This window comes from Panulirus ornatus, chromosome 56, assembly GCF_036320965.1.
Source record: "Panulirus ornatus isolate Po-2019 chromosome 56, ASM3632096v1, whole genome shotgun sequence".
In the NCBI taxonomy this organism is placed as follows: domain Eukaryota; kingdom Metazoa; phylum Arthropoda; class Malacostraca; order Decapoda; family Palinuridae; genus Panulirus; species Panulirus ornatus.
Window position 1 is genome coordinate 34,876,293 of NC_092279.1, and position 20,982 is coordinate 34,897,274.

At 33.8% G+C, this 20,982-nt stretch overlaps 1 protein-coding gene across 1 annotated transcript in view; it reads left to right on the forward strand.

The window, feature by feature from the left end:
• LOC139765808 (uncharacterized) overlaps positions 1-20,982 on the forward strand; it is a 296,756-nt gene that overhangs the window by 179,428 nt on the left and 96,346 nt on the right. Inside the window, exon 6 of the mRNA XM_071693602.1 lies at positions 12,812-13,789. Coding sequence (XP_071549703.1) covers positions 12,812-13,789 — 978 coding nt within the window. The remainder of the gene's footprint in view (positions 1-12,811; positions 13,790-20,982) is intronic.

The following is a 20,982-nucleotide window of genomic DNA, read 5'->3' on the forward strand; positions in this document are numbered from 1 at the left end:
GTCTTATTTCATCCCTCGTCTACTTCCTCATACTTACACCACCTGTGGAATTTCATTTCACACACTCTAACCACCTCAAGAAGAAATCGTCCACCGGTTTTCCTTGTGTCCCTACACCTTCTCCTTTACACTGCTACATCCATTTCCACAGTCTTCAATACTGCTTCTTCAACAGCCTTATAATCCACTGATTCCATCATACCTAGACTTGCATACGCCACCTTAGCCTTATCCTTAAATTTACTCTGCACCAATATAGCCCAGTCACTTTCATCCCATTTTTTAATAGTTGCAAGTTTTTCATATTAAAGAAAGAGGGCCTCATCTTCTTCTATAAACTCAGGTAGCTGATTTACTCTTTCATCTTTATCTCCAAGTCTTCTTTTTGTGCCTATCCTCTCCTCTACTTCTAATTTCCTAAGTCTCACCTCTTTTTTTGCCTGCATTCTTTCTTTCTTTCTGTTTGTGCCTGTATCCTCTCTTTTCTTGCTTCTGCCTGTACTCTCTCTTTTTCTGCCTCTAGTTGCCACCTTTTCACCTACCTGCTTTTCATCATCACCATTATTTTCAACATCTTCAGATTCTTTCAGTATTTATAAAGACACCAGCTGATCAATTAATTCTCTCTGCATATCACTTTTGAGATGAGCCCTTAGAGAAATTTCATAATTAGCTGCAACCAGGTTCAGTACATCTCTATTACAGTGGTACAGAAAATATACATCTTGGGTTTCACTGAACTCCTGAACGTTATCTGCCCTGTTTAACCTAAATGTATATACAAGTATGAACACTTATTTGATTAGAGAAATCTTCTTCAGTATAATACACGAGAGCACAGTATAGTACTACCCCACAACACTTTGGTATTGCTTGGTCACGTACACGTGATTTCAGCAACTAGTACATGCGGTTTCATTCCTAGTATACTTGATTCAGCCTCTAGACGGTTGGTTTCACATCATCCTTCGGGACAGCAGCCCCCCATGTTATGACTTCACCCCAGAGGCCCATTAAGACAGAACTCTGAAATAACTGCTTCTGTCAACAGAGATTTAGGCTAGACACAGATTCCCTTACCATCTGGCTAACATCTGAGCTGACGGCCGCTTGATATATACATTCTTTTCCATCCAACACTGGCTAAATACCAAACGCAGGACTATAAAAGTTGCAAGACTATATTTACACCAACAAAAATGAACGTCCTCTCTCTGAACATAAATATTACATAATGTACTCCTAATACAAGAATCTCCCTCTACTTCTTTTACTTGGCAAGTCTTTGGCAGATGTACTAGCATCAATCTATAACATAATTCTTTAAAATCACCAAGATGTGAACAGATATATTACCTAAACCAGACAAGCATTGTACAACATCCTGCCAAAATCTATTCACAGGGAGAGAGCGAAATATTCCAATACTTATTCTACTTTTGTATACAAGTACTTCCTATTAACTGCTTTTATTTCTTACATGTTCCTTGGTAGCCCATGAATTGCACTAATATTAAAAATACCTACTGTTAGTTACTTCACCGTCAAATAAACAAAGTTTTATATTTTGACATACGACAGTAAGACTTTTCTAAAGAATATAACGTACTACCTTGGATGATTTTATGTTAAAGAGGGGAGATAATTGCAACAAGTATCAGTATTCCGTTGGCAAACTTCCAGTAATCTAAAACCTTTCTCGTATTAGGTAACTTCTTGAAAAGGCCAACAAATAGCTTAACTATCTCATTTTTCGCCTCTTTCATCGTCCCCTATGAAACTTATCAGGACCTGCCGTTTTGTTTCTTTTGATTCCGTTTCTTGCTGATATGTGTCTCCACCTTTTATATAAGGTTGTTGCTGAGCGTTTTTCTGTCTTATCAATAAAACTGTATGCGGGACTAGAGTTGTCTCTTCGATCTTAAATAAAGATGCAAGAAAGTAATCTAAGATATTTGCCATGGCTTCCTTGCCTTAAACCAAGTCACCGCTTTTCGTAATCACTAGACCAGTTGAGTGGGTAATGACCTTCTTGCTTCAAACATGACCATAAAACTTCTTTAATTTAAGCAATATACTCTTCATATTGACGTTTGTTTTAATATATAAGTGTCGTAGAGTCTCTAAGCAAATTTGCATAACTCTATCGTGATGGTTATTAGTCTTTAGGTTTCTTATGAGATAATTTCTTAGGCAACAGGCACTTTTTATATCACCGTTCCACCACCTCAGCTGACTTCGTCTTAGAAATAGGCCTTCTACAGTCCTCACTCTAACCCTTGACTTTACTCTATAGGACATTTCCTTACTATTCTTCTCCGTTTGATTATCATTAATATTATCATTATTTTTAAAACTATTATCGTTATTACTATTATTATCATCATTATTATTAGATATTAGTATTATTATCATCATTATTATCACTATCATTGTTGTCATCATTATTATCATTATTATTACTGATATTATTATTATTATTATTATTATTATTATTATTATTATTATTATTATTATTATTATTATTATTATTATTATTATCATTATTACTATTATTATTATTATAATCATTATCATTATTATTATTATAATTATTATTATTATTATTATTATCATATTATTATCATTATCATTATTATTATTATCATTACTATTATTATTATCATTTTCATTATTATTACCATTATTATTTCTATTATCATAATTATTATTACTATTATTATTATTATAACAGAAGTAGAAAAAGTCAGTAACAGAGGCTTAGCAAAGTTAATCATCTATAACACTGATGGCACAAGTTATCAATGTACTTTACATGGCTCTAAGTACTTTTATGTTGTGTTTTTCTCAATTTTAAGAATAGGAATACTTTACCCAACTCAAAAACAAAGGAGTTCATACGGGAGTGGATACAAATTCTATTAAACAGAGGTTAAAGGGTTAAGGACTGTAGCATTACTTGAAGCATTTTTCGTAGGTTATGATAAAAGAATACTGATGATTACTTCTTTTTCTTGTGGATTAGGTGAATGTAAACATATTAGCATCCAATTGTAAGTGCTGTTACAATACGTGGGTTCCATGTTTAACATTATCCAACACACCATAGTTCATTTTAAAGCATTGAATTGAGATATTAGATAACTGATTAAGTGTAGATAGTACCTGAACTATTTGATGTAATTGCTTAACATGTACAGATTAAGTATACCAGCAAAACAGAGAACGTTCTTTTTTGTTTGTATATTTAATCATTTAACCTGCAGTTGAAAATTATGAATTAGTAAAAAGCATCAACATGATACATCTTATAGAATACATATATTGTTTACATATCCCTGGGGATAGGGGAGAAAGAATACTTCCCACGTATTCCCTGCGTGTCGTAGAAGGCGACTAAATGGGGAGGGAGCGGGGGGCTGGAAATCCTCCCCTCTTTTTTTTTTTTAATTTTCCAAAAGAAGGAACAGAGAAGGGGGCCAGGTGAGGATATTCCCTCAGAGGCCCAGTCCTCTGTTCTTAACGCTACCTTGCTAACGCAGGAAATGGCGAATAGTTTGAAAAAAAAAAAAAAAAATTATTATTGTTACTATTATTATTATTATTATTATTATTATTATTATTATTATTATTATTATTATTATCATTATTATTGTTATTATTATTTTTATTATTATTATTATCATTATTATTATTATTATTATTATTATTATTATTATTATTACTATTATTTTCATTACTATTATTATTATCATTATTATCATTATCATCATTATCATTATTATTATAATTATTATAATTATTATTATTATTATTATTATTATTATTATTATTATTATGATTATTATTATTATTATTATTATTATTATCACTATTATTATTATTATTATTATTATTATTATTATTATTATTATTATTATTATTATTATTATTATTATTATTATCATCATTGTTATCATTATCATTAATGTCATTATTATTATCTTCTGCTTCTAACAACTTGCCTCCCACACCATATATTCTTAATACCTTCCACAGAGCATCTCTATTAACTCTATCATATGTCTTCTCCAGATCAATAAATGCTACATACAAATCCATTTGCTTTTCTAAGTATTTCTCACATACATTCTTCAAAGCAAACACCTGATCCACACATCCTCCACCATATATATATATATATATATATATATATATATATATATATATATATATATATATATATATATATATATATATATATATATATGTATGTTTAATTTCCTTATGGATGGGGTTGTTAGGGAGGTGAATGCAAGAGTTTTGGAAAGAGGGGCAAGTATGAAGTCTGTTGTGGATGAGAGAGCTTGGGAAGTGAGTCAGTTGTTGTTCGCTGACGATACAGCGCTGGTGGCTGATTCATGAGAGAAACTGCAGAAGCTGGTGACTGAGTTTGGTAAAGTGTGTGAAAGAAGAAAGTTAAGAGTAAATGTGAATAAGAGCAAGGTTATTAGGTACAGTAGGGTTAAGGATCAAGTCAATTGGGAGGTAAGTTTGAATGGAGAAAAACTGGAGGAAGTAAAGTATTTTAGATATCTGGGAGTGGATCTGGCAGCGGATGGAACCATGGAAGCGGAAGTGGATCATAGGGTGGGGGAGGGGGCGAAAATCCTGGGAGCCTTGAAGAATGTGTGGAAGTCGAGAACATTATCTCGGAAAGCAAAAATGGGTATGTTTGAAGGAATAGTGGTTCCAACAATGGTGTATTGTTGCGAGGCGTGGGCTATGGATAGAGTTGTGCGCAGGAGGATGGATGTGCTGGAAATGAGATGTTTGAGGAGAATGTGTGGTGTGAGGTGGTTTGATCGAGTAAGTAACGTAAGGGTAAGAGAGATGTGTGGAAATAAAAAGAGCGTGGTTGAGAGAGCAGAAGAGGGTGTTTTGAAATGGTTTGGGCACATGGAGAGAATGAGTGAGGAAAGATTGACCAAGAGGATATATGTGTCGGAGGTGGAGGGAACGAGGAGAATTGGGAAACCAAATTGGAGGTGGAAAGATGGAGTGAAAAAGATTTCCTGTGATCGGGGCCTGAACATGCAGGAGGGTGAAAGGAGGGCAAGGAATAGAGTGAATTGGATCGATGTGGTATACCGGGGTTGACGTGCTGTCAGTGGATTAAAACAGGGCATGTGAAGCGTCTGGGTAAACCATGGAAAGCTGTGTATGTATGTATATTTTCGTGTGTGGACGTATGTATATACATGTGTATTGGGGTGGGTTGGGCCATTTCTTTCGTCTGTTCCCTTGCACTACCTCGCAAACGCGGGAGACAGCGACAAAGCAAAAAAAGAAAAAAAAAAAAAATATATATATATATATATATATATATATATATATATATATATATATATATATATATATATATATATACATATATATATATATATATATATATATATATATATATATATATATATATATATATATATATATATATATATATATATATATATATATATATATATATATATATATATATATCCCTGGGGATAGGGGAGAAAGAATACTTCCCAAGTATTCCATGCGTGTCGTAGAAGGCTACTAAAAGGGGAGGGAGCGGGGGGGAGGAAATCCTCCCCTCTTGTTTTGTTTTCTTAATTTTCCAAAAGAAGGAACAGAGAAGGGAGCCAGGTGAGGATATTCCCTCAGAGGCCCAGTCCTCTGTTCTTAACACTACCTTGCTAATGCGGGAAATGGCGAATAGTTTGAAAGATAGAATATATATATATATATATATATATATATATATATATATATATATATATATATATATATATATATATATATATATATATATATATATATATATATATATATATATACATATATATATATATATATATATATATATATATATATATATATATATATATATATATATATATATATATATATATATATATATATATATATATATATATATATATATATATATATATATATATATATATATATATATAACAGTTGTGTTATTTCATCCCTCGTCTACTTCCTCATACTTACACCACCTGTGGAATTTCATTTCACACACTCTAACCACCTCAAGAAGAAATCGTCCACCGGTTTTCCTTGTGTCCCTACACCTTCTCCTTTACACTGCTACATCCATTTCCACAGTCTTCAATACTGCTTCTTCAACAGCCTTATAATCCACTGATTCCATCATACCTAGACTTGCATACGCCACCTTAGCCTTATCCTTAAATTTACTCTGCACCAATATAGCCCAGTCACTTTCATCCCATTCTTTAATAGTTGCAAGTTTTTCATATTAAAGAAAGAGGGCCTCATCTTCTTCTATAAACTCAGGTAGCTGATTTACTCTTTCATCTTTATCTCCAAGTCTTCTTTTTGTGCCTATCCTCTCCTCTACTTCTAATTTCCTAAGTCTCACCTCTTTGTTTGCCTGCATTCTTTCTTTCTTTCTGTTTGTGCCTGTATCCTCTCTTTTCTTGCTTCTGCCTGTATTCTCTCTTTTTCTGCCTCTAGTTGCCACCTTTTCACCTACCTGCTTTTCATCAACACCAATATTTTCAACATCTTCAGATTCTTTCAGTATTTATAAAGACACCAGCTGATCAATTAATTCTCTCTGCATATCACTTTTGACATGAGCCCTTAGAGAAATTTCTTAATTAGCTGCAACCAGGTTCAGTACATCTCTATTACAGTGGTACAGAAAATATATATCTTGGGTTTCACTGAACTCCTGAACGTTATCTGCCCTGTTTAACCTAAATGTATATACAAGTATGAACACTTATTTGATTAGAGAAATCTTCTTCAGTATAATACACGAGAGCGCAGTATATTACTACCCCACAACACTTTGGTATTGCTTGGTCACGTACACGTGATTTCAGCAACTAGTACACGCGGTTTCATTCCTAGTATACTTGATTCAGCCTCTAGACGGTTGGTTTCACATCATCCTTCGGGACAGCAGCCCCCCATGTTATGACTTCACCCCAGAGGCCCATTAAGACAGAACTCTGAAATAACTGCTTCTGTCAACAGAGATTTAGGCTAGACACAGATTCCCTTACCATCTGGCTAACATCTGAGCTGACGGCCGCTTGATATATACATTCTTTTCCATCCAACACTGGCTAAATACCAAACGCAGGACTATAAAAGTTGCAAGACTATATTTACACCAACAAAAATGAACGTCCTCTCTCTGAACATAAATATTACATAATGTACTCCTAATACAAGAATCTCCCTCTACTTATTTTACTTGGCAAGTCTTTGGCAGATGTACTAGCATCAATCTATAACATAATTCTTTAAAATCACCAAGATGTGAACAGATATTTTACCTAAACCAGACAAGCATTGTACAACATCCTGCCAAAATCTATTCACAGGGAGAGAGCGAAATATTCCAATACTTATTCTACTTTTGTATACAAGTACTTCCTATTAACTGCTTTTATTTCTTACATGTTCCTTGGTAGCCCATGAATTGCACTAATACTAAAAATACCTACTATTAGTTACTTCACCGTCAAATAAACAAAGTTTTATATTTTGGCATACGACAGTAAGACTTTTCTAAAGAATATAACGTACTACCTTGGATGATTTCATGTTAAAGAGGGGAGATAATTGCAACAAGTATCAGTATTCCGTTGGCAAACTTCCAGTAATCTAAAACCTTTCTCGTATGAGGCAACTTCTTGAAAAGGCCAACTGATAGCTTAACTATCTCATTTTTCGCCTCGTTCATTGTCGCCTATGAAACTTATCAGGACCTGCCGTTTTGTTTCTTTTGATTCCGTTTCTTGCAGATATGTGTCTCCATCTTTTATATAAGGTTGTTGCTGAGCGTTTTTCTGTCTTATCAATAAAACTGTATGCGGGACTAGAGTTGTCTCTTCGATCTTAAATAAAGATGCAAGAAAGTAATCTAAGATATTTGCCATGGCTTCCTTGCCTTAAACCAAGTCACCGCTTTCCGTAATCACTAGACCAGTTGAGTGGGTAATGACCTTCTTGCTTCAAACATGACCATAAAACTTCTTTAATTTAAGCAATATACTCTTCATATTGACGTTTGTTTTAATATATAAGTGTCGTAGAGTCTCTAAGCAAATTTACATAACTCTATCGTGATGGTTATTAGTCTTTAGGTTTCTTATGAGATAATTTCTTAGGCAACAGGCACTTTTTATATCACCGTTCCACCACCTCAGCTGACTTCGTCTTAGAAATAGGCCTTCTACATTAAAGGTTTTACTAAAGCTTTTCTAAGCTACGTTCATGTCGTTATAATAAATCATATCATCCCAGAATTTCTTGTAAAGAGCAATGTTAAAATCAGTTTTCTTCGCGACTTCCATGTTGACCAACATTACATGCTTTGTTGAGAGTGATCTCAAATGTAACATATCGGTAATCACTTTTACCAAACTTTTCTCCAATCTCAACGTTATGAACGAGTTCCTAATTTGTAGATAGGACTACAATTACAAGAGGAGATTTTCCCTGGCTGATTCATGTGTCCTGCCTCAGTCCATCGAAGCACGTTACTCCCTGTGTACCACATCGCTCTCATTCACTCTAACCTGTGCAAACCTTTCACCCTCCTGCATGTTCATGACCCACGCATTCAAGTTCTTATTCACATTGTCTTTCCAATCTAAGATTTGATCACCCCTTTCTCATTGTCCCTTACACCCCTGAAATGAATAGTCTCATAGTCTTATCGGCCATATTCATTTTCTCCGTATGTCCAAATCATAAGTTCAGCACAACCCCTTTTATTTTTTTCAACTCTCTTAACCTCTATCTTATTTACTCGATCAGCCCTCCTGGTATTATATGTTGTCCTCAAAACTTTCATTTCCAACACATTTTTATGCTTCAGTATGTTGTCACCTTTAACCCATGCCTCACATCCATACAACATCGCTGGAACTACCATACACTGAAAGATACCCAACTTCGCTCTCCCAGATAACAACCTCTCTCTCTAAACTGCATCAGACTCACGTCCACTTCGAGATCCGACCTTTCGGTCAAAATGGAACTCAGAGGTATGGCGGGGAGCACCTGTATTACAACTTGCAAGTGATGATTCGTTAATGCTCCCAGGATCTTCACTCTCTCACCCATCCTATAACTCACTTCAGCTGCCATGTCCACCACCAGGTACCTAAAACGCTTCATCTCCAAGTTTTATCAAATCAAACTCACAACTGAACTAATCTGTCACTTTGCTCTGCCGAATTTAATAACCTTGTTTTTTTCTCATTTTCTTTCACCTTTGTCTTTTCACAGACTCTCAAAATCAAACACCACCATTTGCACGTTCTCACTCAGATCTGCCACTAGCGCAGTGTCATCAGCAAACAGCTGATGACCCTCTCACCTCTAACAGCCTGCATGCCTGCCCCTCTTTCCTGAACCCTTCGCTTTATCTTCCTCAGTACCCCATCCACGAACAAATCTAGCAGTCATATACCCCTGCAGAATACCATTGATCACTTGGAACCAATCGCCAGCCTCCCTTTCCCGACCCCCAACACACTCCCTATTCTCTTGATAAAATCTGCTCCAAATGGATCTCCAACACATACGTTCACTACACCTTTCATAAAGCAACTGTATCGACCCTATCGTGTGCTTTCTTCTGGTCCATTAATGTCACTTACATATCCTTCTGTTTCTTTAAATATTTCTAAAGCACATTTTTCAAAGCAAACACTGAATCCACAGATCCCCATCCACTCCTAAAACAATATCATTCTTGTCCAGTCTGATGCTCTGTGCATGCTACCGCCACTCAATTATCATTCTTCCACACAACTTACCAGATACACTTAGCAAACTTATGCCTCTATAATTCGAGCACTCACTTTTTCTGTATACAGTGGCACCTTACCATTATCCATACATACAGTGAAAACCCTAACTGAACCATTTCAACTATCCCCGTCATCCCTTTTCCTATGAAATTCAAATGTGGTACCATTCACTTTAACCACTATACTACGTTTCATCTTACGCCACCTTTCCTCTTTTCACCAAATCACTTGCCATGACTCTTTCGCTTAACCACCCACCCTGACCAAAACACGCCTATATCTTCTATGCTTTCGTCAAACGCAATCAACAATCCTTCACAGTACTTACTCCATCTCTTCTTCGCCTCATCTCTGCCTATTGGCGCTTTCCATTAGCCCCCTTCACCGATGCTCCTATCTGTTCTCTTATTTTTCTCTTCCTATTATCAACGCATTTCCTGAAGTTTGTGGTACTCCCTCATCCCAGCTCTCCTTTTCCCTCCTTTCTAGTTTTTTTTCCCAAAAATTTTTAATTTTTTTAAATTTTTTTAAATTTTTTATTTATATTATTAATACCCCAAATTTAAATATTATTATTATTAATTTATTTATACTTATAATATTATTTTTAATTATTTTAATTTTTAATTAATAATATATTAATAAATTAATTTATAATATTTATTAATTCTTTAATTATATTTTATTATTTTATCATTATTCATTAATATTATTTTATTTTAAAATTTTATACTTTATTTTATTATACATTAAATTTATAATTATTTTTAAATATTACAATTAAATTTTATGATTTTTTTATTATTATTTTATAAAATTTTATTATCAATTATATTAGAAATTTTTTTATTAATTTTTTTATAATCATTTTATAATTATATTGTTTTTAAACTATATAATTATTTCATATATATTTTTATTTATTATATATATTTTATATTTTACCCATATATATTTTTTTTTATCATTTATTTTATTATTTAATTAATTTTTTTATAATTATTATTTTTTATTCTTACTATAATATTAATTATTTTTATTATTATTATAATTATTATTATTTTTTATATTATTTTTTTATATTATATTATTTATTTATTCATTAATTTTTAATTTCTTTTAATATTTTAATTTTTTTTATTTATATATTATTTTTTTATTCTTATAAATTTGAGTTTTATTATTATTTTATTATCTTATTAATAATTATTTTATTTTTATTATTAATTATTAATTTTTATTATTATAATTAATATTTTTATCTTATTTTTATTATTAATTATTATATTATTTTATTATTTATTATAATTTATTTATTTCATTAATTATTATTATTATTATTATCATTCTTTTATTATTATTATTATTAATTATATTATTTATTATTTATTATTACTATTATTATTATTTATATTATTATTATTATTATATATTATATTAATTATTTATTATTATTATTATTATTATTATATTATTTATTTTTTATTATTATATATTATATATTTTTATCTTTTAATTATTTAATTATTTATTATTTTTTTTATTTTTAAAATTTAATATTATAATTTTTTCAAAATTATTATTATATTTTTTATTATTAATATTAATTATTAATATTATCATTATTTTTAAAATTATTTATATATTTATTATTTATTTTTTTTATCTATATTATATTATTATTTTTTAATAATTTTTAAATTATTTATTATTATTATATATTATTATTACTAATTATTTTTATTTTATTATTATTTTTAAATATTTTTTATTAATTATTATTATTATTATTTTTATTATTATTATATTATTATTATCCATTTATTTATTCATTATCTTTATTATTTTTATTATATTATTTTATTATTAATATAATATATTATTAATATTATTATTTTTCATTATAATTATTTATTATTATAAATTTATCATTTTATTATTATAATTATTATTTTTATTCATTATTGATTATTATTATTATTATATTATTATTATTATTATTATTATTATTATCATTATATTATTATTATTATTTATTATTATTTTATTATTATTATTATTATTATTATTATTATTATTATTATTATTATTATTATTATTATTATTATTATTATTATTATTATTATTATTATTATTATTATTATTATTATTATTATTATCATTATCATTATTATTATCATTATTATTATTATTATTATTATTATTATTATTATTATTATTATTATTATTATTATTATCATTATTGTTATTATCGTTATTCTTATTGCTATCATTATTTTCATTACTATTATTATTATCATTATTATCATTATTATCATTATCATTATTATTATAATTATTATAATTATTATCATTATTATTATTATCATTATCATTATTATTATTATTATTATTATTATTATTATTATTATTATTATTATTATTATTATTATTATTATTATTATTATTATCATTATTATTATTATTATTATTATTATTATTATTATTATTATTATCATTGTCATCATTATCATTAATGTCATTATTATCATCATTATTATTAATATCATCTTTATTTTTGTTACTATTACTTATCATCATTATTATCATTATCATTATCATTTCTATTACCATTTTCGTTATTATTTTCATTATCATTCCGGTATTGCCGTCTATATCATACAAAAAAAAAACAAGTAACTCCTACAAGGACAAACCATTGGGTTCGATCAGTGATGCTTGTCAACCATTACTTCCTGTTGTGTATTTCGTATCGCTGGATATATGCATAGTGGAAAATGTGATCTTAGTGAGACAAATGGACAAGACAAGTATCGTATAAAAGCAGAATGTACCTCTATAGATTTTACACAATACTATTATCATTGATAGAATTTTGATTTATAACAATCACCATTTTTCCTGTGTCTTGATAGCAGTGTATGTTAATGAGGATGATAATCGTGGGATATATTCTCTAGTTACAGAGTTACAATCTGAGCATTGACCCGTACAACATTAACCTTGGAGAGAATCTAAAGGCAGCTGGGGATGGCCGGCTGATCGTAGGCCAAGAGTTTGACTCAGCTGAGGGCGACTTTGAGATCACGGAGTCGCTGGACGGGGAGATTGCAGACTATCGATTCTATGAGGTGGCGCTAACACCAGAGGAGTTACTTAGCTTTACAACCTGTGCAGAAGACACTTCTTCGTCGTCCAAGAAACCTTTACTTACTTTGGACAATGGACGTCTTGAGCAAAAAGGACCTACCACAAAATCAAGTCTGAAGTTAAGTGAAATATGTAGAGAGCAGCAAATCTACATGATTCTTATACCAGAACGAGCCACTTTTCAAAGCAGTGTCAATATTTGTGAAAAGCTAAAAGCAACACTTGCCCTTCCAAAAAATGCAGATGATAACAAGGACATTTTTCAAAGATTCCAGCATTTCAGCCCCTACTGTGAAGACACATATAAGGCTCTGTACTGGGTTGGCGCCAAAGCAGATCTATCGAGTGGACAGTGGGTCCAGTTGACTAGTGGGATGCCTATACAGTGGCATAATTTTACTGTTCATTCTTCTACTGTCAACAAAGTGAAACAATGTGTAACGGTTGGAGGCAAACCTAACCCATACGTATGGTGGAGGACAGAGTGTGCCAAATATACTCTCTCATGCCCTTTGTGTAACTTCACTTCACAACCCTTACTGAGGCTACGAGGACTCTGCAAAGCGTCTCAATTTGAACATCAGTTTCTCCTGAACGACTACGAGAATGAGCGTCCCAAGTTTGATGGCGAAGTGCACAGTCGAATAGTCTGGGAGAACAACAGCTGGGTGATGGTGAGCCGCCGGTACCAGGGGCTGAGGGCTGTCATGGACACGGACACCACGACCGCTTTGCCACTTGGTCTTCATTTCTGGACCATCACTGGGGACAAATGTCGTCAGAAGCAGGTGGGAGACGTACCGTGTTCTGTGACTTACAATAGTTTTAGAATATAACAACACATCAATATTTGCTGCTGTTTTTCCATCATTGGATCACTAAAATTTCCAAAAGGTGATGACTTAATTCTATACACTTATTGTTAATCATTTTTTGCGGATATGCTAAGTGAATGTTGAAAAAGTTGAAACTTTCTTTAATGTGTAATCACGTGAAAACAGTAAGAGTGTTTCCTTAAAAAATCTAATGAACTCTCATAAAAAGAAAGTTTGTTGACCTTTTCCATGTCCGAAACAATTCCGATCTTGAGATAAAAGCATCTCTTAAAACTTATGTTAATCAATCTTTTATCCCTTCCTCCGACTTGAGCAACATATAGCTTATTTTCCCGCTGATAAAGTCGCTCGTTACCGTACCTCATTGTCCCCTAATTTCACAATGGTTGGTTCTATATCTTATCCCCACAGCCCATTTACTTAATGAACCAATGTCCTCATCTAAGTTTTCCTCGCACAAGGTCCTGCGAGCTGTCCTGCTACATGTAGGTAAGACGTACGGACCAAATGAAATTCCTCCACGAGTCTTAAAGGACTTTGCCACTAAGCTACCTCTAACTTGGTCCCCACCGTAACGGACACCATCACTTCCCCTTACGGAAGTAGCTGTGGTAAAAAAAGCTGCCACTAACAGACATTCGACTCGACAATGCTATGTTTTATTACACGGATCAGATCAACCACCCGGGCTTTTTTCTATCCTTTATGATTAAAATGTTATTGATGGTCAGGCTAGGGCAGATGATACGGTAAAACGACTGGTTGGCGGTGATTTTATTTTTCTTATAAAAGTTGAATATGCCAGACAAGTGAAGGATCTTTTGAACTTTTGAAAGTTCTATTATTACAATGTTCTTGCCACTATTAATGTCAATGAATTCATGCAGGGAGGTCATTTTTTGTCCTGATATCGTAGACGTGAGAGAAGTTAAGACTATTCTGGAATTTTTGGCTGAGGACGTCACTGGCACAAGGTTTATTTCAAAGTTTGTAAGCACTTAGCGACGAAGGTCACCCCAAGGTACCTTGACCTTTGGCAAGTGTCGACCCCAAAGCAACAATCTTAACTGACTATAGTCGATGCCCAGTATGGCTAATCACTTCTAGCCTCTTTCGTTGTTATAGGTGCCAGAAATACGGACACCCCGAAAAACATGCATTGTTTCGGCTAGATGTGGGAAATGTGTCAGCGAGAAACGCGTCTTGGACGATTGTACATCTAGTTTCGTCAAATACGTCAACTGTAAATACAGCCATTCCACTTGGGACTGGGAATGTCGCCGATTCAAGTATGAAAAGAATGTCTGTACAGTCAAGGCAGCAAACGGCATTTTACATGGCGAAGCAAAGAGAAGGGTTTAGGAAACTGACAAGACTCCGAAACCCAATAAGCCTTACGTTATGGCATTAATATGCAAGCCTACCGAGTGTACCATTACCACGCAAACGCCACGTCCCGCTGAATCGAAGCCTACATCTGATCCTCGTCCTGAGCCCATACCAAATCTCCGAAAACCAAGCTAATATTAGAAACACGATTGTGACACTAAAGCCACTACTGACACCTACCCTAGCGTTACATTCTCCATCCATCCTAAATTGTTGAAGGACGACAAGAATAAACAAAAGAAACTCTGGCCACACGTTATTGTTGCGGTGGCAGTGATGATGGGGAATTGGGTAACCAGATCTTCTTGAGTGGAGTCACTGGACGTTAAAGGGTGGGGGGGCCAGACAACTCTTCAACCAACGCATTCATTGTCATTCAGTGGAATTCCAGACTATCAGACATATAAGCAAACTTAATCATCGTTGTAGTCGTCTTTTATCCATTTGCAAACGATCAAACTAAACTGTACAGTTGAAGACTGTATATAGGAAACTGCTGTCCGTATAAAAGAGATGAGGGTCAGAGGAGTAATTATTATGTCCACTGCAGCTTATGTCACGCAAGCTGTAAATTTAGATTTTGCCGAGTAGCAATCGCATATAAAGCGAAATTGAATAACACTACCTGACCATTTCTTCAGTATACTAGTGAACTTGATAATGGTGGCCTATTATCACTTTGCCGCCAAGAAGCGCCCCGTAAAAAGATAAGTTAACGATATTTCAACGCTCATCTTTATTTTCAGTGGGGAGGCGCACGGGCAAAACTCTTGCATTCACCTCTCTAACAACCCCATCCATAAACAAATTAAACAACCATGGAGACATCACACACCCCTGCCGCAAACCTACATCAACTGAGAACCAATCACTTTCCTCTCTTCCTACACGTACATATGCCTTACATCCTCGATAAAAAATTTTCACTGCTTCTAACAACTTGCCTCCCACACCATATATTCTTAATACCTTCCACAGAGCATCTCTATCAACTCTATCATATGCCTTCTCCAGATCCATAAATGCTACATACAAATCCGTTTGCTTTTCTAAGTATTTCTTACATACATTCTTCAAAGCAAACACCTGATCCACACATCCTCTACCACTTCTGAAACCACACTGCTCTTCCCCAATCTGATGCTCTGTACATGCCTTCACCCTCTCAATCAATACCCTCCCATATAATTTACCAGGAATGCTCAACAAACTTATACTTCTGTAATTTGAGCACTCACTCTTATCCCCTTTGCCTTTGTACAATGGCACTATGCAAGCATTTCGCCAATCCTCACGCACCTCACCATGAATCATACATACATTAGATAACCTTACCAACCAGTCAACAATACAGTCACCCCTTTTTTTAATACATTCCACTGCAATAAAATCAAAACCCGCTGCCTTGCCGGCTTAATCTTCCGCAAATCTTTTACTACCTCTTCTCTGTTTACCAAATCATTTTCCCAAACCCTCTCACTTTGGACACCAATTCTACCAAAACACCCTATATCTGCCACTCTATCATCAAGCACATTCAACAAACCTTCAAAATACTCACTCCATCTCCTTCTCACATATCCACCACTTGTTATCACCTACCCATTAACCCCCTTCACTGAAGTTCCCATTTGCTCCCTTGTCTTACGCACTTTATTTACCTCCCTCGAAAACATCTTATTCTTCCTAAAATCTAATGATACTCTCTCACCCCAACTCTCATTTGCCCTCTTTTTCACCTCTTGCACCTTTCTCTTGACCTCCTGCCTCTTTCTTTTATACATCTTCCACTCCTTTGCATTATTTCCCTTCAGAAATCGTCCAAATGCCTCTCTCTTCTCTTTCACTAATCATCTTACTTCTTCATCCCACCACTCACTACCCTTTCTACTCTGCCTACCTCCCACGCTTCTCATGCCACAAGCATCTTTTGCCGAAGGCATCACAGCTTCCCTAAATACATCCCATTCCTCCCCCACTCCCCTTGCCTCCTTTGCTCTCACCTTTTTCCATTCTGTACTCAGTCTCTCCTGACACTTCCTGACACAAGTCTCCTTCCCAAGCTCACTTACTCTCACCACTCTCTTCACCCCAACATTCTCTCTTCTTTTCTGAAACCTCTACAAATCTTCACCATCGCCTCCACAAGCTAATGATCAGACATCCCTCCAGTTGCACATCTCAGCACATTAATATCCAAAAGTCTCTCTTTCGCTCTGCTATCAATTAACACGTAATCCAATAACGTTCTCCGGCCATCTCTCCTACTTACATACGTATACTTATGTATATCTCTCTTTTAAACCAGGTATTCCCAATCACCTGTCCTTTTTCAGCACATATATCTACAAGCTCTTCATCATTTCCATTTACAACACTGAACACCCCATGTATACCAGTTATTCCCTCAACTGCCACACTACTCACCTTTGCATTCAAATCACCCATCACTATAACCAGGTCTCGTGCATCAAAACCACTAACACACTCATTCAACTGCTCCCAAAACACTTGCCTCTCATGACCTTTCTTCTCATGCCCATGTGCATATGCATCAATAATCACCCATCTCTCTCCATCTACTTTCAGTTTTACCCATATTAATCTAGAGTTTACTTTCTTACACTCTATCACATACTCCTACCACTCCTGTTTCAGGAGTAGTGCTACTCCTTCCCTTGCTCTTGTCCTCTCACTAACTCCTGACTTTACTCCCAAAACATTCCCAAACCACTCTTCCCCTTTACCCTGAGCTTCGTTTCACTCAGAGCCAAAACATCCAGGCTCCTTTCCTCAAACATATTATCTATCTCTCCTTTTTTCTCATCTTGGTTACATCCACACACATTTAGACACCCCAGTCTGAGCCTTCGAGGAGGATGAGCACTTCCCGCGTGACTCCTTCTTCTGTTTCCCCTTTTAGAAAGTTAAAATGCAAGGAGGGGAGGGTTTCTAGCCCCCTGCTCCCGTCCTCTTTAGTCGCCTTCTACGACACGCAGGGAATACGTGGGAAGTATTCTTTCTCCCCTATCCCCAGGGATATATATATATATATATATATATATATATATATATATATATATATATATATATATATATATATATATATATATATATATATATATATATATATATATATATATATATATATATATATAAACATATATATATATATATATATATATATATATATATATATATATATATATATATATATATATATATATATATATATATATATATGTATGTATATATATATATATATATATATGTATATATATGTATATATATATATATATATATATATATATATATATATATATATATATATATATATATATATATATATATATATATATATATTTCTTTCTTCTTTCAAACTATTCGCCATTTCCCGCATTAGCGAGGTAGCGTTAAGAACAGAGGACTGGGCCTTTGATGGAATACCCTCACCTGGCCCAATTCTCTGTTCCTTCTTTTGGAAAAATGAAAAAAAAAAAAAAAAAATATATATATATATATATATATATATATATATATATATATATATATATATATATATATATCTTTTTTCTTTCTTTTCATACTATTCGTCATTTCCCGCATTAGCGAGGTAGCGCTAAGAACAGAGGACTGGGCCTTTGAGGGAATATTCTCACCTGGCCCCCTTCTCTGTTCCTTCTTTTGGAAAAAAAAAAAAAAAAAAAAAAAAAAATAAAAAAAAAAAAAAAACGAGAGGGGAGGATTTCCAGCCCCCCGCTCCCTTCCCTTTTAGTCGCCTTCTACGACACGCAGGGAATACGTGGGAAGTATTCTTTCTCCCCTATCCCCAGGGATATATATATATATATATATATATATATATATATATATATATATATATATATATGCTCCTTTGTATTCCCTTGTATCACCATACGGTTTCAACATTGTTTGAAAATACTGACTCCACATTCTCTTCATCTCATTTTTTTTTTTGCTTCTACCTACCCAGTTGCCCCCTTCACTGATGATTCTAGCTGTTCTTTTATTTCAATCGTACTCTTAACCTAATTCCAAAATACTTTCTTTTCCTTTCAGCAGTTTGCTGTTACTCGCTCAGTCCTTTCACCTTCCTCTTGATCCTCTGACGCTTCCCTAATCTTTTGAATTCCTGCCCTACAATCAACGTCAATAGACCTCTCTTTTCTCTTTCTCTTGCAACCTAACTCCATCCCACTATTCACTACCCTTTCTCATTTGCCCACCTTTCACCTTCCTCATGCTACATACATTAATCTTCCACGGATATCTTAAATGTCTCCTATTCCTCAACTATCCTCCTTCTTTTATCTACTCCAGCCTTTTGCCATTGTACTCTCATTCTCTCCTGGTGTAATTGAGGGTACTTCATCCATACAAATTAAACTAGATCTGTCCACTGGAAACCACACGTTTGTAAAAAGAAAGAAACTGTATTCAGAGCACTATTCCTACAAGGTTTGTTGCTAGAAGCTCAGAGAAAGTCCTATTAAGATCAGACTTCAGTCGCATATCGAATGACAATAACAAATTAAGGACGAATATGATACCACATTACTAAGCTCATCGAGTTGTAATACAACAGACCTGCTTTCCTTCATCTCTCTTATTACCTATTCCAGAATATCATCGCTCATTTAATAAATCTGATGTTTCAAGAATGAGACCTGTGGTGTATTTCTTACGTAGAAATTCAACGCAAATTAGCATTACAATGTGCAGCATGCATGGCATGATGACCTGTACCCAACTCGTGAGAGTTTTTTGTGGTGAACAATGGGAAGAGCAACTTTGTATGATGCATCCAATGCAATAAAGTACGTTCGTTCATACTGGACTACTGAATCTACTACCTTTTTCTTATTCAGGGACTTATCTTTACGCTTGAAAAATGTTAGTGCATGTCTTTCAAATCCCATAAATTTGACCAAAAGGCTTTTGAAACTTATTAGGCTTCATGCTTTCCAAGATCCGCACTTTTGAAAAGTGGACACGTCGGGATTTTTGTTGTTTGTGAAACCAGTCAACAAAAACTTACTCAGTATGCTGGATTCCACGCGCCATATTCAACCTGGAAGAAAGAAAAATCCTGCAGAATGCACAGCATAGTAAGCTGCAAAATATCGCAGGAGTCTATGCAGACGAAGAAACAAATGGCAATATAAAAGTCGGTTATGATCTTCAGTCGCACAGGAGAGCAAACAACTGCTACACCCACCAGAAGATATAGGGTTTGCGGTGATGGTGCACGTCCTCACCTCAGCAATCATGCAGCAGAAAATGAGACTTGGGGTGCAGGATAACCTTGGGAAACCAGGTTAGTAGTGGTACTCACTTCAAGAGTTGGCACATAATTCAGTTGGTGGATGACTAGGCATATGCCTCAGTAATCGGAGGATGACTCAGCTAGCAGATGACTTAGTTGGTAGATGACTTAGTTGGCGTATGATTCAATTGACAGACGACTCAGGTGGCATATGATTTATTTGGCATTTGACTCAGTTGGTAGATGACTCTGTAGGCATATGACTCAGTTGGCAGATGACTCAGTTGGTAGATGACTTAGTTGGTAAATGACTCGGTTGTTGAATGACTCTTTTGGCATATGACTCAGATTGTAGATAACTCAGTTGGTAAGTGACTCAGATGGCAGATGACTCAGTTGGTAGATGACTCAACTGGCAAATGCTTAAGTTGGTAGATAACTCAATTGGCATGTAACTCATTCATTAGAT